Source organism: Ursus maritimus, unplaced genomic scaffold (genome assembly GCF_017311325.1).
Source record: "Ursus maritimus isolate PB19 unplaced genomic scaffold, ASM1731132v1 scaffold_2, whole genome shotgun sequence".
NCBI classification, from domain to species: Eukaryota; Metazoa; Chordata; class Mammalia; order Carnivora; family Ursidae; genus Ursus; species Ursus maritimus.
Genome location: NW_024424452.1, coordinates 13,889,284 through 13,915,666, shown reverse-complemented (window position 1 = coordinate 13,915,666; position 26,383 = coordinate 13,889,284). Strand labels below are relative to the sequence as shown.

Genomic DNA, 26,383 nt, shown 5'->3' with positions numbered 1-26,383 from the left:
TGATGTTACAGATAATCCCATGGGTTCCAGGAGGCTTTCCCTAAGTAGGTAGAATTATAAATGGATCTCTTGCCTCCAAATAGCACTTAACCATCCTCAGACAAGGGAACAAGCAAATGGGAGAAGAGAACAAATGGCTATCTTGTCCCCTTAGCAAGGATTATCTGAGTTCTGTCCAATTAATATGTCATTTTCGCTGGGAATTTGGATGATGGTGGTGATGGTGGTGACCACAACAATGAAGAACAGAGTAGACAGCAAATTTTTCCTTGCCTCCCAGTTTTGTCCCAGATTATCAACCAACCCTTCTCCATTGTTCTAGTAGCCCCAGAGCAAACAGGCCAAGTTTCCACCTCCCAGATTCTAACTCCTCCTGACCACGCTACTGCGGGTCCTCAGTGCCCCTGGGGTCCAGCTTGTGACCTACCAGCCAGCGGTGAATTCCACGTGGGCATCAAAGAAGCCAGTGACCTGGCCCGTGGCCACCTTCCAGCCCTCGATGCGAGCTCGGATCAGGCCCTCTCTTTTTTGATTGCGCACCACCTTCACCAGCCCAGGGTAGCGCTTGTGGACGTACTCCTCCAAGGGGGCCTTCAGCTCCTCTACAAATGACAAAATGCAAGAAGGTCCATAAACATGTCATTTCACCTGTATGTCCAACCCACTGTGATGCCAATGGATTTTCAGGGAGTTCGGAGAGGCAGAAAAGTTGGCGTGTTAGTAATTTTAGTAGAGGAGACAACTCGGTCGGCGTGAGAGTCAGAAGATACTGCGGACACATCAAACCCAGGACAGCAACATTCATCCTGCGTCCAAGGTATACAGCTGGACAGAATCTACACCTGGCTCCAGGCCAGCATTCCTGCCCTCCCACTGTCCCCTGGGTCCTGTTATGCAACTTCTACTTAGGTTTTTCCCATCTGCACATACACTGGTTCTTAGAGTCCATGTGTTGTGCACTAGTTGCACAGTTAACAAGGTTGTTACTGTGGTCTTAGTTTAATACAGTAATCTTTGCCAAGTAGCAGAAATGCTGCCCTACCAGAGATTGAACACCCCCCCCCCTCCGTGTGCAACAAGCAGGTGGTACACAGTGCATTATTTATATGATCTAATTTAATCCTCACAGCAACCTCGGAGGGAGCTAGATTAATTCCATCAATTAACTAGATTCATTCCACTTTGCAAATGAAGAAACAGTCTTGGGAAGGCTAACCTGCCTCGAAGTCACACATGTAGTAATGGAAGAGCTAAAACACGAACCAAATGTGTCTAATGCCATAGACAGGATGGTTGACCCCTTTCTGTACATGAGAATCACTGGATGTAGGAGGAGGGGGAAGGAGCTCCCCAGGAGGGGACTCATAGATCTGCACACTGCAAGGACCCACCCTGCTATAGGCCACTCGTGGGGCTTGGGAGCATACAAGCAGGCCACAAACCATCCTTTAAGAGACACCGTTACCTCTGACTTCACTCAGAGAAACCCAAAAAGGGGTCGTGAAGACCCCGCACTTCCTAATTATACTTGGCAACTTTGGGAAATTAAAGCCATACATTTGAGCACAGGTAGAGCGGAGCATTCTAGGTCATGGGTGTTGTCCCGGGGAATGATGCAGCCATGGGACCGGGGAAGAAATGCCGAGGCCAGGGTGTGTAGATGGATGGGAGGGGAGAGTCTCCCAGGCGCGGAGACATGAAACGGCTCCTGTCCATCCAATGCACGGATGGTGAAGGGATGGGAACATGATGGGCTGCTCCATGCACTCCCCAAAATCCATCTGTTGAAGCCCTACCCCCCAGGTGCTCAGAATGTGAGCAGAATGTGAGTCCCTATTTGCAGACAGGGACTTGAAGGAGGTGATTAATTTAAAAGGAGGTTGTTAGTGTGGCCCTAATCCAATCTGACTGGTGTTCTTATAAGAAGAGATTTGGAGCCACTGGGGGGCACTCACAAAGAAGCCACGAGAAGGTGGCTATCTGCACACCGAGGGGAGAGACCTCAGGAGAAACCAACCCTGCCCACACCTTGATCTTGGACTTCCAGCCTCCAGAAATGGGAGAAAATAAATTCCTGTTGTTCAAGCTGCCCAGGCTGTGGTCCTTGGTTATGGCAGCCCAAGCAAACTAATATAACAGGGTATTCATTTGGAAAGGGGAAAAAACTGGAATCTGGGCGGGGAAGGGGCATAAAGCACTAACAAGGCGTCGCGTGTGCTTGGGTATTCACTCTGCAGTCGGGCTGCCTAGGATTCAGAACCCAGGGCTGCCCCTTATCACCTGAGTGGCCCTGGGAGATTAAGCCAATCAATTCAGGCCTCAATTTCCTCCTCTGTAGAAGGGGGAGGATAATCACAGTATGGACCTCATAGCGTTGTGTTGAGGACTGAATGAGTTACTATTGAGAGAATGCCAAGAATTATCACTGCCACAGTGTAAAGGCTCAACCTTGAGTAGCTGGCACTAATCTTCCCTCTTTCCATCCACACAGGTGGAGGGCACTTGGACAGAGATTTCAGGGCAGCCCAGGGAGCCTGAGGAAACTGCACCAAGGTGGGAAAAGGCCTCCGCTCTAGAACAATGGCTCTCAAACTAAAGGGCATATTAGCACCCCCTGGGGGTGCTGACACAGATTGCCAGGCCCCTGCCCCACAGTTCCAATCTCAGGGCCTGAGTATTTGTGTTTCTAACAAGACCCAGTGGTATGGGGAACCACTTTGAGAACTACTGAGCTCAAAACACATGGGCTCTCTTGGCACGTGCTTGGTGTATTATACACCCTCAACAAGTTATTTATTGTTGGTGTTTTCACCAACTGGTTTCACCAGTACTTGCCATCATCCCAGGGTTGGCGAGGGGGCTGGTGGAGAAGCCTCTGCTTCTTCACCCACCGTGAGGGAAGGAGAACCAAATACATGGTTTTCAGCTTCTAGACACCATCTACTGACGGAATGTTGGCTGGATTTTCCTGTCCATTAAATTTCTTGGAACAAGAATTCTAGCGAGAGTGTTGGGCAGGCCACGCCTGCTTGGGTTTTCACTTTTCCTCATGAGTGCTGGCTGGCTGGGTGGGCAGGGGATGAAGGGACGTGTCATGGAAGGCAATGCATCGCGCATGGGCACCTCACCCACAGAATGGTATGGCGGGAAATCTGCCCATTCACTAGGATTGGCCATGGTGGTAGGAATTTGGGGAATCTCCGTAGGTGTAGGAGAATATCGTGCTAAGCACCACACCAGGTCACCCACAGGCACTGTTACCCTTTAGCTGCCAGGTGACCTGGGACCACAGTGGGGCTCTGCCTGGTAACTGGATGGCAGCTCCTGGACAGGCCAGTCACCGTGTCTAAAAGCCAAGTGGTTTCTGCATTTGTTCCGTGATTTTGACTGAGAGACCACTGAAGGTGGAGAGAGTGACAGGCATTTACACCGTTGGCAAAAGACAGTGTGGTTCACTGTCACTGCCCTCTACAGCTCAAGGCCACTGAGATATGGACATTAAAGGGCTTTCCAAAGTATAAAGGGGAAATGCCTGATCATTTGGTACTAGCCTTATGGCTGCTGAGAATAAATGAGATGTCACATCTAAAGCCCTTCATAGGCATTCAATAAATGTGATTTCTAATAATAATTGACCTATTAATATTATCAATGTAGATCAGTTTTATAACCTCCCATGAATGACAGCTTGTCTTCCTAGCTAGTCAATATCATTTTGAAGTCTGGGGCCCGCTGCGTAGCGGTAGACACCAACCTCACTTACAAGGTTTGGGGACACATTGTTCTAAACACAACGGAAGTGACGGTCTATGGGCTTTTAGGGGAACACTGAGGGAGATGCCACCATCCAACCAGCAAGATTCAAGAACAAGGGACACTCGTCAGGCTTCTTTTCCCAGTCAGCACATATGGTTCTACACCTCGTGCCCCTGCCTGGATTTACAATCAAGTCAGACCTACGTGCTGCCTCCAGATGCTTACGATCTAGGTAAGGAGGTGAGATATGTTCCTAAAATGACAATCATCAGCATGACGAGGAAAATGGAGCCCATGGCCAAAGGAAAATGGCCATACAGGGACATGCTAGGAAGGGTCACAGAAGGAGAAATTATTTTGGTTGGGGGGTTCATGAAGAAGGGAGGGTCTGAGTTAAGCAGAAAGTTTGGACATGTGTTCTCACTACCCCAGGATACATAAACACAGAGCAAAATACATAAGCATGGAACTGGATCTTCTTAGGTGACAGAAACACCAGTATCTGGGAGACTGGGAAGATGTCATGAATTGGAAAAGAGAAAAAGGAAAGAAGTAGAGGAACAGGTTGGTGATTTCACCTGGGGACAAGCTGAGGTGCCAGCAGACACTCAGGTAGACTGTTGAACCAAACTAGTGACCCAGAGGTGAGGAGAGAGGCACACAGTGTTGGGGACACAGTGGTGAGATGATATCATACAAGAGGCTGGAGATTCCAAGAGATGGAGTGAAGACTTTGGACCAGCACTTTGGGACACATGCGCATTTAAGAGGCAGGAAGAAGAGCCAGGGAACAAGGCTGGCCAGAAACAGTGTCACAGGGGCAGAATCATAGCAAGGGTAGAGTTTCAAAAGGAGGTTATGCGCATTCATTTCACAAATATGTACAGAGCGCTTGCATGGCTGAAAATGACACAATCCTTATCCTCAAAGAGTAACCCAACGTCCAATGTCAGAAAATCAAATGCATTCGAGAAAATGAGAGCTGAGAATGGCCCATAGATCTAGACAAAGAGTAGGCTCCTGATGGGACCAGAGAGAAAAAGGAATTCCCTTCTGGAAGCAGCTGTGTCCTGCAGGAATAGGATTGTATCAAGAGAAGTGGATAAGTGGGAGAGCTCAGGAGACTTCCAGAAAGAGGAATCCTGATGGAACACAGTTTTAACAGTCTGAGGCACTAGGGTGTTGAGATTTGGAAATTGCCTTAAAGCAAGAGAGCCTACACATTAACCAAGTGAAAACAAGGCCCTCAAGCTCACCAGAGAAAGAAACCCAACCCCAACCTGACAGTGGTAAGAAATGTCACACCCATCACCTGAGATCCTTTATCATCCTTAACAGATGAAACCAGCTTGGATATTATAATAACAGTAAAAAACATTTTACATATGATTTTTCTCACCAGCAAACTCAGAGGAAAAAAACCAAAACTCATGTCTGCAAAGATAAGTGTTTATCTTCCAGTGTTACAAAATCCAGTAGTAAATTGGTCCAGAGTCATTTGGGAACCCTTGTATTTTTAAGGTTTTGGTAAATAGCATTTGGGGAGGTCAAGAGGGAAGAAGCAAACACCACCTGTAATCAGAAGGGACCAGAAGAGAGATATATCTTCTCCTTACCAATAAAAGAAACACCTGTCATTCAGGCTTAAGGAGTACATATTGGCAACAAGAAAGTTACAGACACTGAGAACTGCAGCAAAAACATTATTACAGAATTATATCTAGATCCCACACTTACGGTGATATTGGAGAATAAACCATCAATCCAGTCCTGTGTCTAAGCCCTGCTCAGAAGCAAGTGTTGACCTTGCAAACTTATCTCTACCTGTTCCAGGACCAGCCCATGAACCTTGGTGCCACAAAGACGTGAACTTGCAAGTAGCCACACTGCCCAGGGCTGAGCCATGTCTGTACCTCCCAAAGCTCACACAGTTATTATGTCTTGATGATGAAACCTACTGAATGTTCTAATTCTCCCTCAAGGTATGGCAACTCAAGTAAGTCAGTGTAAGCTTAGATGAGTGTTTCTCAAATGTGGACCTGCATCAGAATGCCTGATAGGTCTGGAGTGTGGTCCAAGAATTGCATTTCTAGCAAGTTCCAAGGGGCTGTTGCTGCTGCTGGCCTAACGAACGCGCTTTGAGTAGCTCTGGCTTGGTGGCGACCACCTCTACAACCCCATCTGTGTGAATTAGCCCCTGTGCGTGGAATGGGACTCATCCTAACTGAGCAGAAGTTCCAGAATCCCAGTGGTGCCACCACACATCTTTGCTTTTCCCACTACCTGAAATTTCTCCCGGCTTCTCTGAAAGATGGAGCTCCTTGAAGGTGATCCAGTCTACATGATGAGGGGTTGTCTTGCCATTTCCCAAACTGGATCCCCATTGCTAGTCACCCCTGCACAGAACAACCTCACCATTAGGTCCATCCCCTGCCCAGGACCACATAGTTTCCTGGCTTCTGTTCTCACTCCCATGACTCTTCTTGTTATTGCTATTAGTGCTACGATTCTACTAATATCACTTCCCACTCTCAATGCCACTGTCACCCCCACAGCCACTTACTACCAACATGTCTCCCTGCCAGCAGCTGCTGAGCTTTGGGCACACTGCTAGCTGGGAACGCATGGGCTGTGACAGCTGGGATGAGAAAATGGCACATATGGCATGTTCCAATTAAAAGCAAAAAAACAAAATCGCCTGCCTCAAAGCCAGCGTTTCTTAGAATGTGGTCGCAACCTGGGAATCACCTGGGAGCTTGTGTACATACAGGTTTCCAGGCACACTCTAAGAGTTTCTAATTTAGTTGGCTCTAGTAGGGTTGACCAGAACTCCAGACAATTCTAATACAAGCCCAGAACTTCTTGAAAGCACTGCCGGATTCTTTTTCATTAGTGTGATAAAATACACACGACATAAAATTGACCATCTTGATTATTTTTAAGTGTACGATTCAGTGGCATTCTGTGCATTCACAATGTGGTGCAACCATCACCACTATCTAATTCCAGAACTTTCCATCACACCAAACATAAACCCTGCACCTTAAGCAGTCACTCTCCACTTCCTACCCCCACCTCAGCCTCTGGTGACCACTAATCCACTTTCCATCTCTATGAATCTGCCTCTTCTGGCTATTTCATTAAAATGGAATCACACAGCAGCATGTGGCCTTTTGGTCTATAAACCTGGGTCAACTTTGAAGTTGGGGAAGGAGAAGTGAAGAGTTGTTTTGAGTGTGATTTTTAACACTTCGGCCTCACTGAAGATCTGATTTTATGTTTTGCTGCCAGTTTGCTTTTCTGACCTTCGTTTTGGTCACATAGTCAACCGGAAGCTTGTTACGAAAGCAATTCCAGCCTCAGTGAAGGGGGTTCTGGTCTCTCTGAGTAGAGGATCCGGCCCTTGAATCTATGTCATACTCCCAGGCTCCCCTGACACTAGCCTTCTCTCCATCCCTGATGAAAACTTCCAGCTCACCATGCTTGGGGCTTTAAGATCACTCAGGGAAAAAGCATGGTCTTCAATACAGGGGTTTAGCAGAGTTATTAGTCGTTATTAGCCCTACATTTCTGCAGTGTCTTTTTTTTTTTTTTTTTACGAGATACGTTTCATGTAAAAATCAGCTACGGTACCACAAAAAGAACATAGAATATGGGCTTCAAACACACGGCCTTTCAGGTACGCCTGTGCATATCTTTGTGCCTAAAACAACTAACCAGCTCAATGCAGAAAAGTGGCCAAGAGAAACCAACAGTGCATTTTAAAAAATTATCTTTTAAAATAAAAAAGGGAAGCTAGAGAAACCTGGTCACATAACCTGGTCATGCAATATATGGGTTTCCCATTTGTCAAATGGAGCTAGGAAGTTCCAGAAAGAAATCTGGGTTTCATGGGACCGAAAGTTTGTAGAATTTGGAGGCTCCTCTTTATGAAAAAGAAAATCTCTTAGGGCACCTGGGTGGCTCAGTTAAGCATCCAACTCTTGATTTTGGCTCAGGACATGATCTCAGGGTTGTGAGATCAAGCCCCGCGCTGTGCTTGCACTGGGTGTGGTGCCTGCTTAAGATTCTCTCTCTGTCTCTCCCTCTACCCCACCCCACCCCCAGCTTGTGCTCGCTCTCTCTTTTTCCCTCTCTCTCAAAAAAAAATCTCTTCCTTGTAATTTTTCAAAAACACATGGGTTTTGGGGTAAACACAGTCCTAAAACAATGGGTGAACCATTGTCAGTGGGGCTGCAGACGTCCGAAAGCATGAGTTTTGTTAGCTGGACAGTGAGCACACCCCGGTGAGTCTGACTTCGGGGATGCAAAATTCCTTTTTGTTAATAATCATGACTCTTCAAACACTTCAAATATGATGCTTGCCCACATCTACAATGAAGCATCTCAATGCCAAAATTCCTAAGCAAGCTCAGACTGTCCGCTAACCATGAAATGCTCCGGGACACTATTCACATCAGCTCCCCTTTCGCAATCGATGACAGAATGACCTATCTGGCCAACTTCGAACATTCTACAACTTTTGTTATCACAGGTATTTGTTTTACATTTTTGCGTTCACATTTAATACTTCTTGCTTCTAACTAAGTGCCACATACTTGGCTGTAGCCGCTTTGGCTCTTTTTAGCCTCGCAAGGACACTGTGAGGTAAGGGGTACTATTATCCCCATTTTATGGATGAGCAAACTGGTGCGCAGAGAGGATAAGGTCCTTACCGCAAGGCACACAGTTCGTAAGCGACACGGGCTACCCTCCCCGTCATTCTGCCTCTGATTCCTGTGGATGCAAGGCTGTGAAATTTGAAGTCATTGGCCGGCTTATGCAGGAACCGTACCTTGCACACAGAAGTAGGGGCCTGAGCCGGGTTTGTCCCGCAGCTGGCCCCTCTGTAACTCTGAAGTGCCCATAAGCTCCCTCTGAGCTCGCTGCATGCGGTTACCTCTCTTGGCACCTGTTCACGGATGGTGGTTGGCCCTCTCCAGAGAACAAGACCACGGGCTGTTGGAGAGGCTCAAAAGGGATGGGGGTGGAGTTGATCTAGAAGAACCTGCTGTCCTTGGAGCATCTCCGGACAGTCCTACCAGACTCTGAAGGGATAGCAGTGGCACAGGAGCCATGGTCCCCATGCCACTGTACAAGTCTGCCTGTCTCTGAAATCCTGGCCTTTGCAAACATCCACGGAGAGGAAGCGAGCATGTTAAAATGCAGGTTGAAATAATATAGAAGGCGGCTATAATGCATATTTTATTCTCCGAGCAGCTCTCCGCTTTGTGACTTAAATAATGCATTTTCTGACTATGGGAGCAAAAAAAAAAAAAAAAAAAGAGGCGGGAGCAGAAAACTTCAGGAAGAATGGGGGAGATTAAAAAGAGATGTTTTTGCTGTGTGTGAAAGCGTTTTAAAGGCTATTCCATAGCGAGATCAAAGGAAGGACCAAAGAAAGCAAAAGAGGAAAAGAAGCAAGAGAAGAGATGTAACGCACAAAATATACCAAAGTGTTAAACTAAATATATCACACAGAGTTGTGCATTCATGAGAGGCGCTTTGAAAAGGAAAGCCATCCCTGCTTTCAAGTCCTTTGTTAAGAAATTCCTCTCCTCTGCTTCCTCCATTTAAATTTCACCTTTAAAAAAAAACAAAAACAAAACCTACAAGTAGCCCAAAGCAACAGGGAAACATCATAAAGCCCATAGGGGGTGCTTCCAAGTGGCTGCCCCAAATTAAAAGAGCATTCCCTGATCCTGCCCCATCAAAAGGCAGTCGCAAGACTGGTATTTGCAGCTGATTCTAATAATAACATGTGAATTTAAGCGATAAAATTTGTCTACAGGCTGGAGTGTGTTTTTCTTTCATTATGTTTCTTATTTACTGAGATATTGATTCTGAATGCTCCAAAGCCGGCAAAATTTTTCCTTGAAATAGCAAAAGTCATAGTCATTAAGCGCAGGGGTGGAGAGAGCAAAACAGAACCCAAGAGACGTGAAGCCCTGGAGAGAACCGGGTCACATCTTGGCACTGGGTCGCCTCGAGTTCTCTTTCGATGCTGGTGGCAGCCAGGAATGGAATAATGAGACCAAGGCCTCGGGCCAGCCCACCCTTCTCTAGCCTTTGGGGACTCTATTCAGAGCCCTGAATGCTCCAAAGTCAAGGGCAGCATGGATCCTAGGCGCGAGGAGGAGGCTGGTGCGTGCTCACAACAAATGGCCCACGTCGGAGCCTTACATAGCAGGAAAGCGTTCTGTAAAGAGCAGCTTGTGTTAGGGCCCCAAAGACCCACGGAACCTACTGTCTCCGCTGACCCAGGAGACCATCTGCCAGAATCCCAGGCTCTGAGCACCAGAACACAGGGGAGCTGGAATGCCCACCGCACAAGGGCACACCGGCTGCATGGGGCTGGAGTGTTCTGATGTGGAAAGAGAATGAAAATGGACAGAGGGAAGGGTGCCCCGGGGCCAGGCGCACCTGGGTGCACTTACTTCGGGCCCGGGGGCACCTGGGGAGGCAGAGACACGCCTGGTCTTGAGCTGCCACAGGACATCCACTCTGCCTTTGTACCGGCCCCCTCCCAGTGTTCCCGGATGTCCTGCAAAGGGGGGATTTCCTAGTAGACCCCCTTGAGGCCAAGCAGCTGACTGTCCTCCCTTGTGTTTAAGAAAAGCAGGAAATGGGTGAGATCAGTCAGGACCCACCCCTGAAGACTCTGAAGGCAGCCATCTTGCCCTAAGGGCAAGAGCAAGTCAAGGGTTCGCTCTAGGTCGGGTGCTGGTCTCAGTCACAGGCCTTTCCAGACCCCATAGCACAGCCTGAGGCCAAAGGGCAAGCCGACCAGAGCTTGCAGCTAAAGTGATCTATAGACGCTCATGTCAAGCACCCAGCTCATTTATTTTCCCAATAAAATAAGGTCAAATCTCGAACACTGGTCTTTGAGGAACAAAGGGGAAAATGGCCTTGGGTGGCCTTCCTGACCACTATTTCAACCATCCCCCAGGCTTCCTTGCTCCACCACTCCATCTGTCCCACCTCCATGCTTCCTGATCCCCATCCCGGCTGGGCTGTTCTAGCAGCCTGGGCATCCCTCTTGCTTGGACGCTGCACAGCATTGTTGGAGGATGTCGAAGACTCGCCTGTTCACGCTATCCATCCTTAATCCTGTGGCTCAGTAAGGCTCTCCATACCTGACTGAGACTCTCTCTGGAATCCAGTCCACCCATCAATTCTCACACATCAAATCCCATCTGCACACTTCCTTCTGTGTGCCCCAAGCTTCCCTGCCTCTATTTGGATACTTCTTCCTACTGTTGCTTCCTTCCACTTCCCTATGTCCCAAATCTCTCTCATGGGCCAACTCAAGTACCACAAAGTCCTCATTTATTTCCCCAACTTCTAGGAACCCTAGGTATGAATCCCTGTGAGATGTTGTCCACAGTGTGCTTATCTACCCAGCCCCCTCCCTTTCTGGAGCTTTCCCCATGGTTACTGTGGTGTGGTGGTTCTGTTCCCTGCCCTCCTAGACACTGTTGGCGGGTCCAAGGAAGGGCATCTGACCCTTACTAAAGCACCATTTTCCTTCCCTAGGATTCCCCTAGAGAGGCGGGCCTGTCCCTCTCCAATGGCAGAAGCTGGGATTATAACACAACTTTGAGCCATCTCCTGAGCCGTATTCCCCTCCAGGTGGCCCAGAGAGGAGGTGGCTTGTCATTCACAAACACTTTTGAATGCCTGGGTCTGACTCTCCCCTGGCCCAGCCTCACTCTCGTCCCTGGGTTGGGTCAGACCCTCCAGCATTCTTGTTGGTTCCCATCAGTGGGAACCCAAAGTCTGACTATGGGGCAAAACTTTCAACAAGCATTCTGGATAACTCCTGGTTCTTGTAGAATGCAAGCATTGCCTTTGGTGCCATAGTCACAGTCACCAAGGTTAAAACGGAAACTTATCTTCCACTGGAGGCTGGGTTGGAGGATTAAAAGTTAATTGGACTTTGTAAAGAGGGGATATCACACAACTGGAATGAATGGACATGTATGTATCATAAGACCCTGCAACTGGATCCTTGGCCATGTATCCCGCAGAGATGAACGCGTATTCTCACACGAATGTCTGTATACAAATGTTGATAGCAACTTTACTGGTAAAAACCCCAATGAAACAACCCAAATGTCTTTCACAGGCCAAGAGGGAAACAAAGTATGACGAAGCCACATCACGAAACTCTGTGCAGAAATCAAAAGGAATGAACTCAGTAACTTGGACTGATCTCAAGGGACCCATGCTGAGTGTAAAAAGCCAACCACAAAGCTGAGATACTGTACGGTTCAATTTGGAGAACATTCTGGAAATAACAAAATTATAGGACGGAGAACAGATCAGTGGTTGTCAGGGGTCAGGGATTGGGGTGGGAGTGGGGTGTGGGTATTGAAGGAGAGCACGGGGGAGCTTTGGTGGGCTGGCACGGTTCTGTATCTTAATTGTGTTGGTTACAGGAATCTACGCATGGGCTAAAAAGTGAACAGAATCACCTCCACACACAACACACACACACACACACACACACACACACACACATGCATGCAAATCAGAGCAAGGTCTGTGGATGGTACCAAAGTCCATGTCTGGGTCATGATCATGGACTAGAGTTTTGCAAGATGGTAGCCAGTGGGAGGAACTGACAGAAGGCACCTTAGACTTCTGCCCATTTTTGCAACTTCATATGAATTGAAAATTATTTCAAAATAGCAAGGTGTTTTTGTTGTCATTATTGCCTTTTTTTTCATTATTGTGTTTCAAAGCCTATGATGTTAGCCTATGATGCTTTCACACGGGTTCTCCCACGGTCGCCTGGGTAAGGTATACACTCTCTTTCTTAATCTTTCTTCCTCACGGCCTAAAAATACACAAGGAGAAATGTAAATACACACCCCAGTTGTGATTACAGACCCACAGAGCAAACGCTGTCACGCTGCAGAGATCTGGCTGGGGACAAAAACAAGTATTGTCTCTGATTAGGAAGGCTCTCGACAGCTGTGGGAAAAGCAGGTGATGTTCCAATAGGGAAGCCTGGGCCAGCACGGAGCTGTGTGATAACAAGGTGTCTCCTGGCTATTTGACTCGGAGCCTCGACAACACCAGAAAAATGTTATCTTCCAGAAACACAGGACTTCTCCCATCCCTGCAATTATAAGCCAAGAAGAAAAGCAAACAATGCCGAGGTGTCGTCTCCAAAATCCCTTTTGGAAGGCCAGAGGGTATGACCTCCAACTTAAAGAAGTCTTCTAACTCGAGCCACTCTGCTCTCAGCCTCTGAATGTGTCAGAGCCTGGTTGGGTGTGCTTGGCCCCTCAGGGAAGTATCAGTGACCAGGTACACAGCTGTCCTGATCACCAAGAGATGCAAATGCTGATTACTGGAGTTTGGTGCTTTTTGAGAACTCAACCAAAAGGACTATAGCATTGAAGCCCAAATATGTACAACGAGACCAAGTACAAAAACTCCCGGGATGAAGTAGGAAAAAAAAAGTCTTTGCCCACATGCAATTTAAATGAACACAGTCAGCAATCACTGTAACTCAGCAGTGTGTGGGGCGCTGGGAACGCAGCAAGAAGGAGTTACGGTTCTTGCCCTAAAGGGGCTTCCAGTCCAAAGATGGGCAAGTACACAAAGGCAAAGCCGCAGGCCAAGTGCTGTGCCAAACTCCACACTGGTGCCCGGGGAGCAGAGGTGAAGGGCCTCCAATTCTGCCACAGCTGGGAAATCCGGGAGGGCTCCCCAGGGGAGGTGACACAGAAGTAGAGCGTTAAAGAGTGATCTGGAGCTAGCAAACCAAACAATACTGTGAGCACACTCAATGAGAACATCTTTTATTATACTGCCAGGACTTGTACCGTGGGCTTTTGCAAGTATTACCTCTGACCCTCACAATTTAAACCCTGCATGAAAGTCACTATTATCCCCAAGTACTCGAGATTGGAAAAGGTAAGGGCCCTGGCCAACACCACACAGGATTTGATTCTACTTTTTCCCCCACATGCTATTGTCTAATAACAAAGACGGTAATGAGGGAGGTTTTTAAAAAGTAGTTGAAAACTTTTGATACGATCTATTTAAAAATGTATTAAGGATTATGGTAGCAGAAATAAAGAGGTCTCTATTGTTATTTTAATATCATTTTAGTCTAATATTATTTCAAGCCATTAATACTATTTTGATGGCTGCAGTTACCCCTCATCTGAGTTTTGAAGGCACACTAAACTTCCACAGGAATTTGGACCTGGCATAGCCAAAAAAGTGAACGCAGTCCCTTCCCACACTTGCTACTTCTGTCATATTCCCCTTCTTCTTTTTTTTTTTTAAGATTTTATTTATTTATTTGACTGAGACAGACAGTGAGAGAGGGAACACAAGCAAGGGGAGTGTGAAAGGGAGAAGCAGGCTTCCCACCGAGCAGGGAGCCTGATGTGGGGCTCCATCCCAGGACCCTTGGATCATGACCTGAGCCAAAGGCAGACGCTTAAGGGCTGAGCCACCCAGGCGCCCCTGTCATTTCCCTTCTTAATGAGTGGCGCTAATACCCACCCTGTCACCAGAGCCCAGACCCCTCTATGACTCCTCCCTCCTCTTCACCTTCCTCCAAAACCAATCAGTCCTCATGTGATTCAGCCACCATGTTTCCAAATCTAGACTATTTTAGCATATGAAAATAGGAAATGTCAAATCAGTGGTTAAATACAGATAGATTATTAAAGAAATGGAGATAAGCATACTTTGAGACAAGGGTCTCTGTGCTGAAACTCTTATACCCGGACACAAAGATGTTTAACCCGTTTGGAATTGATTTGGGGGGAAAAAAAAGATTTACCTGTAAGAAAATATGTATGAATATTTGTGCCATCTAGGGATGATCAATAACTTTCTTGGGACATCACTGAGGAAAAAAAGACTAATGGATTTGACTGTACAAAAATGTAAAATTTATTAAAGTCAAAAGCACAAGTTGGGAGAAATACCTGTAAGATGAATGTGCAAGGAGTTTATTTAATATATATACAAAGTTCTTACAAATCAGTAAGGTGAAGATAAATACTCCGGGAGAAAGAGAATATGGGGTCATCAATTGGCAAATCTCTACAAAAATAAAGACAGAAAAATATGAAAAAGTTCCCATGATCACTAGGATTAAAAAAAAATGGATTTAAAAGAATGTCACTCTTCACTCATCAGAACGGTAAAGATGAAAAAGATAAATGAGAATCAGTGTTGGGGAGGATGCAGAGAAAAAGACTCTCTCGTATCCTTCCCATGAGACAGAACCACATACCTGGAGAGCGATTTGTTAATTTGTATTAAAAGTTCTTAAAAATTAATATGGAATTTTCAGGACAAGAAGATGAATTTAACTCACGAATCGGACACACTTCCCTACTCAAAGCCACTGAAAACTATAGTAAAGGGATTAAAAAAAAATGAAATAAAATAGACCCATACATAAGTCTATTGCAAGGTCAGAGAAAACACAAGAGACACAGAGCACAATATTGGGGAAGCTGGAAATATGTAGAAAGCTCACAGACAGCCCTGTGGCAGGTGACCCCAAACTAATCATGGGAAACACTGAGAACCAACTCCATTTATATCTCGAGGGACAAAGAATCCTCGAACTTACCCCCTTGAACTGGGGGTAAATCGGGGAAACAGAAATGATGACCAGAGGGAAGGCCATTTGAAAGGTAACCGATCGCTAGACCCCAGGCCCCACCCTATGCTCCAGCCCACGCGATCGATCGCTCTGCTGTCAACACCAGCCGTGATCACGAGGGGGGACGCCTCTGATGTGGGAGACAGAAACAAAACAGCAAAGAGCAAAAAAGCAATGTGTGGAAACAGCCCATGCAGGGAGAAAAATCGAAAAACAAAACAAAAGACAAAATATTATTAATATCCTCCAGGGGATAAGAAAACATATTGCTTCTATTAAATAAGAACAATATGCTATAAAAAGGAACTCTCAGAGAATAAAAATGAGCCCTTGGAAGTAAAATCATGATAGCAGAGATAAAAAACTGAATAGAAGGGAAGGAAGATAAAATTGAAGACAGCAAACAAAGCAGAGCAAAAATATAAGGAAAGATAAGGCGGCAGAGCAAAGATAAGAAAATTAAAGGGTCCGCCCAAGAGGCTAAATAATGGGAAAATGGGGGAAAAGATGGAAGAATGGGAGACTCTGAAATAGAGAACCGAGAAAAATGGGGAGGAATTATCAATGAAATATTCCAAGAAATTTTCCAAAAACTGATAGACATTCGATTCCAGATTGAAGCCACTCAATGTCCAGCCCAATGGATGAAAACTGACCCACACCAAGGCTCACCATTGTGAATTCCAAAACTCTGGGGACAAAATGAAGATTCCACCAGCTTCCGGAAAGGAAAAAACACACAAAGGATCAGTAATCGGAATGCCTTTGTTATTTTAAAAAAACACCGAAAAAAGATAACGAAGCAAAAGCATCAAAATTCTGAAAGAAGGTGGTATCTATCTCAACCAGGCCATCAATCACATAGAAAATTAGGATAAAGCTTTTTTCAGACATGGATGATCTCGAAAGAGTTTATCTTCCTTGAGATCTTTCTTAATGAAGCTTCTAGCTGTTGTGTTTCGTCAAAATAAGCACAGAAACCAAGAAAAGAGAAAAGGGTGGAGTTTAGCATAGGGGAGGGGGCAAAGGAGGTCCCCAGGAGGATGGGGAGGAGGGATTCCAGGTGACAATGACATACAGCCTTTGTGGCCAACTGTCCACAGCAGAGCAGTGGGACTTGAGGCAGATACATGGAGAGCTGCCATTACTCCCTCTCCTGCAAATGTACCTCATTTTTAAACGGAGGATAGGTTGTCTGAATGAAACAAGAACTTTTAATATGAATTGATAAATTGTTCTCCAGATACGTGGTTCTGTCCCGTGAGAAGTATATGAGAGTCTCTTTTCTCTGTAGCCTCACCAACATGGACTCTTATTAATCTTTGTCATCTTTGCTGCTCAGATGAGTGAAATGATGTCTGAATGAGGATAGATTGTCCCCATTCTTCCCTATAATTGGATATTCTGGCCACAGGCTGACAGAAGTTGTGCTCTCTCTTTCCATGACTGCTGCCTGGATCAGCTGAGGACATTCATTCCAAAACTCAGACACGTTCTGCTTCGACCTCCTCCTAAGAGTAGGCAATGCACCTTGATGAGGTCACAGGCAGAAAACACAAAGCAGCCATTCCTTCTGTCCAGATTGTCGCCTTATACCCAGCACTGGTCCACACAATAACCCGCGAGATATCCCCACTGGGGTGAGTCCTGTGTTTCCCTGAGCTCACTCGTGACATCGCTGTCATCTCCCAAAGAGCCTTTTGTAAACAATTGGGTCAAAGCTCTTGTTCTAGACATGATGGAATATCAGGCATTTGGTAAAAAGTACATTTCTAAAAATCAAGGACCCGGGAAAACTAAGCAAGAAAAATAAATAAAAGGCATCCAGATTGGAAAGTTAGAATAAAATTGTCACTATTTGAAGATGACATGACATTCTAGATAGAAAGCTCTGAAGAACACACACACACACACACACACACACAGAGCTAATAAACAAGTTTAGTAGCATCAAAGAACACAAGCTTGACATACAAAAACCAGTTGCATTTCCATACATGAGCAACGAGTAGTCCAAAAATGAAATTAAGAAAACAGTTCACTTACAACAGCATCAAAAATAATATAATAAATTTTATTTTATTTAGGAATAAATTTAACCGAAGAAGGCAAGTCTTGTACATTGAAAACTACAAAACATGGCTGAGAGAGATTAAAGAAGATCTACATAAACAGAAAGACACTCGATGTCATGGATTGGCAGTGTTAATATTGCTAAGATGACACTGACCTATAGCTTCAATGCAAAAGCTGACAAAATTCCAACTGCCTTTTTGCAGAAATGGACAAACCAGTCCTAAAATTCATATGTCAACATGGGGGACCCAGAATGGACAAAATAATCTTGAAAAAGAAGTTTGGAAGACTCACTTCCTGATTTTAAAACTTATTACAAAGGAAGAGTTTTCAAGACGGGGCAGTACTAGCACCAGGATAGATACATAGATCAATGACACAGGATATAAAGTCCAAAAATAAATGCTCACATTTACAAGGCAATTTATTTTTGACAAGGACGCCATGACCATTTGATGGGGAAAAAACAGTCTCTTCAACAAACGGTACTGGGACAACTGAATAACCTCATAGAAAAAGAAATTAATTCGGACCCCTACCTCAAACCATATACAAACAACTCACAATGGATATAAAGCTACATTTAAGAGCTAAAACTATAGGACGCTTAGAAAAGCATATAGATGTAAGTCTTTGTGACCTTGGCTGAGGCAACGGTTTCTCAGATATGACACCAAAAGCTCCAACACTCAAAGGAAAAATAAACAGACTGGACTTCATGAAAATTAAAAATGTTTGTGCATCAAAGGACACTATCAAGAACACAAAAAGACAACCCACAGCATGGAAGACAATATCTGCAAATACATTTGCAAAAAATACTTACAGAATATATTTGATAAGAGCATGTACCCAGGAGACATAAGCAATTACACTTCAACACTAAAAAGACAACCCATTTTAGAAATGGGCAAAAGGTTTAAATAGACATTTCTCCAAATAAGATAGACTAATGGCAAATGAGCACAAGAAAAGATGCTCAAAATAATGAGTCATCAGGGAAATGTAAATAAAACCACAAGCTATCACCTAACACACACTAAGGTGGCCATAATTTTTTTTTTTAAAAAAAGGAAAATAACAAATGTTGTTGAGCATGCAGAGAAATTGGAACATTCGTACACTGATGGCCGGAATGGTGCAGCCACTGTGAAGAACAGTGTGGTTGTGGAAAACAGTCTGATGGCGTCTCAAAAAATGAACCATGGATTTATCACATGACTTGGCTTTTTACTCCTAGGTATACATCCAAGAGAACTGAAAACATGTCCACACAACAACTTATCACAAATGTTCACAGTGGTACTATTCCCAATAACAAAAAAGCAGGAACAACCCAGATATTCATCAACTGATGAATGGGTAAATAAAATGTGTTAGATCCACACAACAGAGTATTACTGAGCCACTAAAAGGAAGGAAGGAATGATTTATGCTACAACATAGATGAACCTGGAAAACTTTACGTTAAGTGAAAGAGGCCAGACACAAAAGGCCACATGCTGTAGATTTCACTGATCTCAAATGTCCAGAAAAGGCAAATTCATAGACAGAAAGTATCCTGGTGGTTGCCCGAGGAACTGGGAGAGATGACTAACAAGTTCAGGATCTCTTTGGGGGGATGGAAATAGTCTGGAATTAGGTAGTAGTTGTGGTTATAGTTGCAGAACATTGTGGATATACTGAAAGCCACTGAACGGTATACACTTTATAATGATATATTCTGTTATGCAAATTATATCTCGATTAAAAGTATGGGAAAATGGTAAAGGATGACCATGATGGGGTGTGTCGAGAATTATGATCGACGTAATTCCACGCACCTGAATCCCCTCCCCCTCGACCCCTCAAGTAAAGATCAAGGCAAAGAACGCTGAGTACCCAAAGGCCAGTGGCTCAGGATATAGCCAGGCAGGAACACGCTCATGCAGAACGAAGGGGATGCTGAGAAATGGAGCAGAGAGAGAATAAAAAGCCTTCCAGTCTTTGGTGATGAGAACACAGAGAAGAGGTAAAGCCCTTCGCTGACACAGGAGATAAAGAACAAGAAGCAGGTTTCCAAGGCCGAGAGGAGAATGCTTAGTCAGTCATTGGACAGATCGAGAGTACGGTTCAGAGGGACCCTGGGCCATTGAGGACACAGAGGACACAGGTTTGGGGCTCAGGGAGAGGCTGAGTTGCCCTGTGCCGGAAGGATGGATTTGGAGATCGTTCAGAACGTGCACAGGGGAGAAAGTGCCCACTGGGTCCTGATGGTGAGAAGCATGAGTGATCGCATTGGAAGCAGGGAGTCAAGGTAGAGAAGACAGTGGTGCTGGGGCCTCAGGAGGAGAAAAGTGCCAGGAGGGAAGCCGCCAGCAATGTCAGACGTGGCCGGATGGGAGCAGGGAAGTGCCCTCTGGATTGGGTGAGCCGTGATCGCTGGCAAAGCTTGCCCGAGTGATTTCAGGTTAATGTATGCAAGCACAAAGCATTGCATCTTACTTGGACTTAACTGAGGCCAAAGCTAACACTGAAGCTCAATGAAAGAAATCACTTAAAAAAACAACTAACAAGGGAAAGACTCTGACTTGCCTGTGTGCACAGATCCACAGTCATCTGGATTTTATTCACATTTATTCACGCATTCCGTGAGCCGCGGTTCATTCGTTTTTTCTTTTCTTTCTTCTTTCTTTCTTTTCTCTCTTTTTTCCCTCTCTTTTCTTCCTTTTTTTCTTTCTTTCTCCTTCTTTCTTTTTCTTTCTTTCTTTCTTTCTTTCTTTCTTTCTTTCTTTCTTTCTTTCTTTCTCTTTCTTTCTTTCTTTCTTTCTTTCTTTTCCTTCCTTCCTTCCCTCCTTTCTTCCTTCTTCCCTCCCTCCCTCCTTTCTTTGCTTTGCTTTTTCCTTTCCTCTCTCTTTCTCTCTCTCTTTTTTTTTTTTTTTGAAAAAGCCTCCTTTTTCTTTCATGTATGTGATAACATAGAGGTGAGGGATTATAGTTCCCACCTGAGCCAGTCTTGACCAGCCTGGAGAATGGACCACTCTACCCTCATGAAAACAATGTTTGCAGATCTTTTTTATTTATTTATTTAGGTTCATTCATTTATTTGAGAGAGAGACAGGAAGGGGAGGGGCATAGGGAGAGAATCTTTCAAGCAGACTCCCTGCGAAGTGCAGAGCTGGACATGGGGTTTGATCCCACAACCCATGAGATCATGACCTGAGCCGAAACCAAGAGTCAGATGCTCAACTCACTGAACCACCGGGTGCCCCAGATCTTTCTTTAAATAAAAAGATGAATGTTATGTTTCACAGTTCAGGGGGGAAACAAGAAGAACATTAACTAGCTTTTATGACAGGATCTTAACTAGTAACATATGCATTAAAAAAGAAGGGCAGAACGTGGGGGAATGAGCTCTTGCCTTCAGTTAGTCTGTGCAGTAATTGTATTTTCCAATTACAAGTCCTTTTTGATACATTCAATTTTCCTACAAAAAAGCATGCATTACTTTTGAGATCAGGAACTATGGTAAGGCTGGAAAAAAATGGTTTAATCACACTCGAATAGAAGGGAAGCAGGGATAACAATATTAATGTTAGATGAACAAAATTCAAGGCAAGAGAAAAAAATATGCTTTTAAGATAAAGGGAGCATTACATAATGGTGACAACCACCACTAATAATGAAGCCACACAGATACAAATCTATAGCTGCCAAAGAAACTGACAACAAGGTACAGAAATCAAACATTATTTGGAACGCGGGAAGGAATAGTCATTGTAGGAGGAGATTTTAAAACACCATCATCAAAAAGACTTAAGAAAATAAACTCAGAGTCTATCTAAATACACAAAATTGATGTCTAGCAGGAATTCACCATGATTACAGTGTGTGGGGGTCTTTTCAAGTGTATACAGAACATTTACGAAACTCGATAATACGAGTCACAAAGAGACTCTCAACAGAGAAAAAAATCGTTAAGTTCCTCTTCCAGTTAAAAGCAAGGCACTTCTGGCCTGGAGAAAATATAGAGGCTAGAGCCAAGGAAGGAAAAGAGGGAAACCCTATTAAGACAGTCCACTGGGTATTTGGTGGGGGGAGTGGGGATGGGGGTGTGGGGACAGAGGAGGATGAATGGGAATTAACTTTGTGGTCAGACTGGACCAAATACCTGTCCTGCCCTTTTTCTCACCCACTAAACAGCTTCATGTCCACCTGCAATGTGAACCACCAGAATGGTACTTAACTCAGTGGGAAAGCTGAAGGTGCGTAAATACCTCGGTTCCCTCCCCCCTGGAGCAGACTGACTCAGAGGAGGGGTGGGCTTTACGCTCCCTCCATTCCCCCGGAATGCCCCTGGTAGGATTAAGCTCTGTCGCCCACAGGGGCAATCCGCACACCACACCCTTTGGGGGATGCCTTCCCTTCCTGGCCCTACTTTCTCCATGCTCCAAGACGTGTTCTCTCCCCCTTGCAGGTCAACTAACACACTCACATCTTTTGTCTCAGGGTCTGCTTCTGGGGGAGCCCCAACAAAGACCCCCACCACAGACCACCACAGATTGTGTAATGGTCGAGACTGGCTTGGACTTCTGTTTCTTCCTCCCTGGCTGAGCTCTGCCAGAATTTCCTCAGGGGAGGGACCCCACTGGCAGTGAGTCCTCACCCCAATTCAGTCCAGAAGAGACCACCGGCTCGGCCCTCTTCGCTGGATTTGCCAGCTCCTCTCTGCCCTGCCTCCAGCCCCGGCCGTGAGCCCCCACTGGCCCCTTGCCAGCCCTCTTGTTCATCACTCACTCCTAAGCTGGGTGAGGCTCACTGAGGGTCGGCTACCAGCCAGGCTCCAGGAAACCAAGTCCTGCCCAGCACCGTGAGGCCAGTTGTACCGGACACAGAGGTACCACCTGCTACGTGCTTCAGAAGCTGAGACAGCACAGAGCCAGGGCCTTAGGATGGCAGCGAAGGACTCTCTGAGAAGGTGACACATAGGGGACACCAGGGAAACAAGTGGGTGGACTCTGGCCTGCAAATGGAGGGCACAGGATCGGGGGTTCCCTCTGCTGAAGCAAGAGGCTCATGGTGGGCCCACAGAGAGGCTGCAAGGAGGTCTCTGGGAGCCACGTCAGGGAAACAGACTTGACCAGACAACTTCGAGGCTTCAGAGAACGGGATGAACCACCTTCTCACAAGGAGACTATCAACGTCAGTTTTAGAAGGATCGACAGATAATGAAATGGCCAAAGGTAAAAAGAGAAAAATAAGGATGTGAAAAGTACAGCAAATGACCCATCCATCCTCAGAATCTGGAGGCCCTAGCGCAGGGGGCACCCTGACCGGCATACTGCTGGGTCCAGGTGCCCTGGAGCCCTCAGTGTAATGGTCAGCCAGTTCAGAAGGGGCAGGCCGGCTTCAGCACGTGGGCCACTGACACATGACAGGCTCAGCCCAGAGCTTCCCAAGGCAATCAGGTTTCACCCAGGACCCGTGGCATGGTCCTGCTGCTTCTTCACCCTCTCCTGACCCGGGGGCACACACGGGGTAAATCCTTCTCTACTCAGCTCTCTACTGAGAGCAAGAGGGTTAGCCTGTCCCTAATGCTTCCATGGCTCAGAAGATAAGCCTCCGTGGCCCGAAGCACGCACCCTGGCTGGCCTTCTTTGATGCCATCAGCTTGTGGGGCTTTCTCCCTGCAGTGAGCCCTGTGAATTCTGGAGGCTGAGAGCCAACACCAAGGCACAATTAGCAAGACCAATCCCCCCAGCACCCCCACCTCGACACCAGGCCTTCCCCGGACTTGCTCCAAGGATCTCAGAGGACTTCTGTTACTGCTGCCCAACACTTGCTTGCTTGAGATTTTTTTCCTTGAGCCATCATTCCTAACAGAACTGAACCCCGAAAGACTGCTCATTTCTACCCACGGTCATTTTGGGCACAGCGGCCAAGAGGGGACTTCAGATACAAGATGAACAGTTCCCATCACAGGACAATGGCAACAGGGTGGGGGGCGGGGGGGCGTGGAGGAATTTAGCCCTTCGGTGTCATCTACCTGAGGTCATACGGAGAGGGAAAATGAGCCTAGATGTGTGGCCATTTATTCTTAAGGGCCCTCTAGGACTTGCGGTCTAAGGAACCAGTGCTCGCCCAGATGTCTTCCTCAGAACACCTCCCACCCTGCAGGCATGCCCCAGGGACAGGAGACAAAGACACGTGGGCTCCCGTCACAATGCGAGTGGCATCCCCCCCAACCCCCCCCACCGCCAATGTGCACGCACGCTTTCTTCTCAAAAACAGTGGGGCCGCCCCTTACCTTCATCACTGTTGTCGTCCACCAGGATGATCTCCTTCAGCAGGTGTGTTGGCGTGTGGTTGACAGCGCTGTGGACTGACCGCAGGATCACCGACAGGGCCTCGTTCACGAAGATAAATATGATGGAGATCTGGGGCAGCTCCTTGGCGTACTTCAGCTCCTTGCACCTGGGGGACGAGAGTCGGGGGAGTGGAGTCAGAGGAAGGAGGAAGGCACTGGGGACGGACGCATGGACATGTCCTCCCAAGGTGTGAATCACTGATTCCCTCCTGGCCCCTCCTGGCTAAAACCTAAGAAGGAGATTGTTAAGGGATCCAGCCCCGATTCTCCCAAATTTACCTGGTCCCACTTGGGTGCCCACCTGCCTGACCTTCCACTCTGGGCGCCCGCATCTCTTTGCCTGGAGCCTACTTGGTTCCCCCCTAAGCAATGTCCCTGCCCCCATCCACCAGGAACTGAAGCATCAATACCCCAGCTCTCTCACCCCTGGAGCAGGTGGACGCTGAGGGGTGGTTTACACTGGCTCCCAGAGTCCCCTAGTGGGATTAGGCTCCGTCACCCACATCCTTTGGGGGGATGCCGTCCCTTCCAAGTCCCACTTCCCCACACCCCTAGCGGTGTTCTCTCCACCTTCCAAATGAACCGATGCACTCAAATCTTTGTCTCAGGGTCTGCTTCCGGGGGAACCCAAAAGGAGACATCTACTGGAGACCCTGCTCGGGTGGAGCCCGCATTCTAGGACATAAAATACACGTGTAAATACTCATAAGCAAGGAAGCGGGTCTTCCGCCTACATAGGCGTGTGCTGCCTGACACACCCCGACTCTTCCTAGAATCTCCTTGGGGTGGGGGCAGAAGATGGGACTGCCTGCCTCCAAGGTCCTCCCTCATAGCGACTCCCCCAGCCCTGAAAAACGGAGGGAAAGAGAAGAGTTCTTTTCCACCCAGGCTGGGCAAGGGGCTGTAGAGCTCCTGGTGCTGTGAGAGGTGGTTTAATACCCTGGGAACGTGCTCTGCAGGGCTCAGTCATGGGAGCACTGCGCACCGTTCCGGGAGCACCGATGAATTGGCTTCTATGCTTTGGCTGAGCCTGGTTGGAAATACCGAGCGGAAGCCAAGGGGATGGAAGAGCGAGCTAGGGCATCTCCATACATTCTCCCCCTCCTTGCGTGAGAGTGAACAATATAGAGCGTGCACGTGAGAGGAGAAAACAAAGGAAACCAGATGAAAGAATGGAGTGAGAGGGGGACAGCACAGAAGAAGGAGCTAGAAAAACAGCTTGTTTTTTTATGCGGAACAGCTTGGGCTGTGTCGGGCCATATTAATCATGCAGGCAATTTTCGGGAGAAAATAAAGTTTTGTTACAATATACATTTGTGTCTCCTGGAGGAGACTCTCCAGGGACCCATTGATCATGGAGCCTCATTTTTACCACGTCGCTGTAAATTCACTTCTGGGGGCTGCCAGGGAGATTAGAATGGCTATTGACGGGCTCCCGGGCAGTCGGCAGGAATCATCTCATTTGCTGCGTGGTGATCCGAGGGAGGAGGGCTCCCGGAAGGTCCCTCCGAGCCCCCTCAACCATCCCGAGCCTGGCAGGGTGGAAGATGCTATTACTCAGCGGCCCAGCCACGTGAACACACCCACCCCTTCCCCGTGCTCCTCCCTGGGGCTGGTGTCTTTGGTCCTTTGTTTTTAACAGCTTCTGGCTTGGAAATAAGAAGCGAAAGACCAGATTGCAGGGGACCAGGGCCGTCTTCTCCACCCACAGGCAATGGGGTCATGATGCAATCCAGACTCAGGTGAGAGTCACGTCTCTTCAGGCAACTCCTCCCCCCGGGGGTGAAGTGGGAAATGTGGGAGCCTCGGAGGAATGGGGAGCCCCCCTCCTGCCCCTTCATGGGTCAAGGTGACCATGCGGTAAGTCAGGGAGGGGCGGATTTCAAAAATGAGAAGTGCCCTGTCACACACTCAGGGGACGTGTCACCCTGAGCACACCGTTCCTGTTTTGTCATCTCTACACCTGTCAAAAAAATCCACACCACATCTAGCTGTGGGTCCCCGGCTAAGATACCCATAAGGATCATTTGAGAGCCTCGTGGAAATGCAACGTACTGACTCATGGAAAGACCCAGTTGGCCTGGCTGCCTCGAGCTCCCATCGAATACGCCCCATCACCATGAGCCGGGCTTCCAGAGTTTTCACGCACCCCAGACCCTTCCTGCAGGACCCACCTGGGAATCTCCTCCCCGGCCTGGCCTACCCGGATCTCTGTCCTTGCCTGGCTTACGATTCACCTCTCCTGTGCCCGATGCCCTCAAGGTTTCACACTGGACAGACAAGATGAACACAATCATTAAATATGAAAATCAGCATTCTTTCCTTGGTTTTTAAGGTCTAGGGAGGTAGACTCCGCCTCAAGAAAAAAAAAAAAATCCCTGAGCCTGGTTCATTGCCTGCTATGGAGAAGATGGGCAGAATATTCTGGAGAGACAGACACTGCAGTTTTGAAGCACTAAGGGGTAGGCGCTGACTGATACACCCATCGCTCCCAGACATCCAGTGCTCGATGGAGG

General features: G+C 46.9%; 1 protein-coding gene across 3 annotated transcripts in view; it reads right to left on the bottom strand.

The window, feature by feature from the left end:
• The window catches only part of GALNT17 (polypeptide N-acetylgalactosaminyltransferase 17), a 432,856-nt gene that overhangs the window by 213,386 nt on the left and 193,087 nt on the right, over window positions 1–26,383 (bottom strand). For all 3 annotated transcript variants that reach the window (XM_040634985.1, XM_040634984.1, XM_008698564.2), the window contains exons 3-4: window positions 23,808–23,974; window positions 428–602 (exon numbers count right to left, since the gene is read on the bottom strand). In XM_040634985.1, the coding sequence (XP_040490919.1) occupies window positions 428–602; window positions 23,808–23,974 (342 nt within the window). The remainder of the gene's footprint in view (window positions 1–427; window positions 603–23,807; window positions 23,975–26,383) is intronic.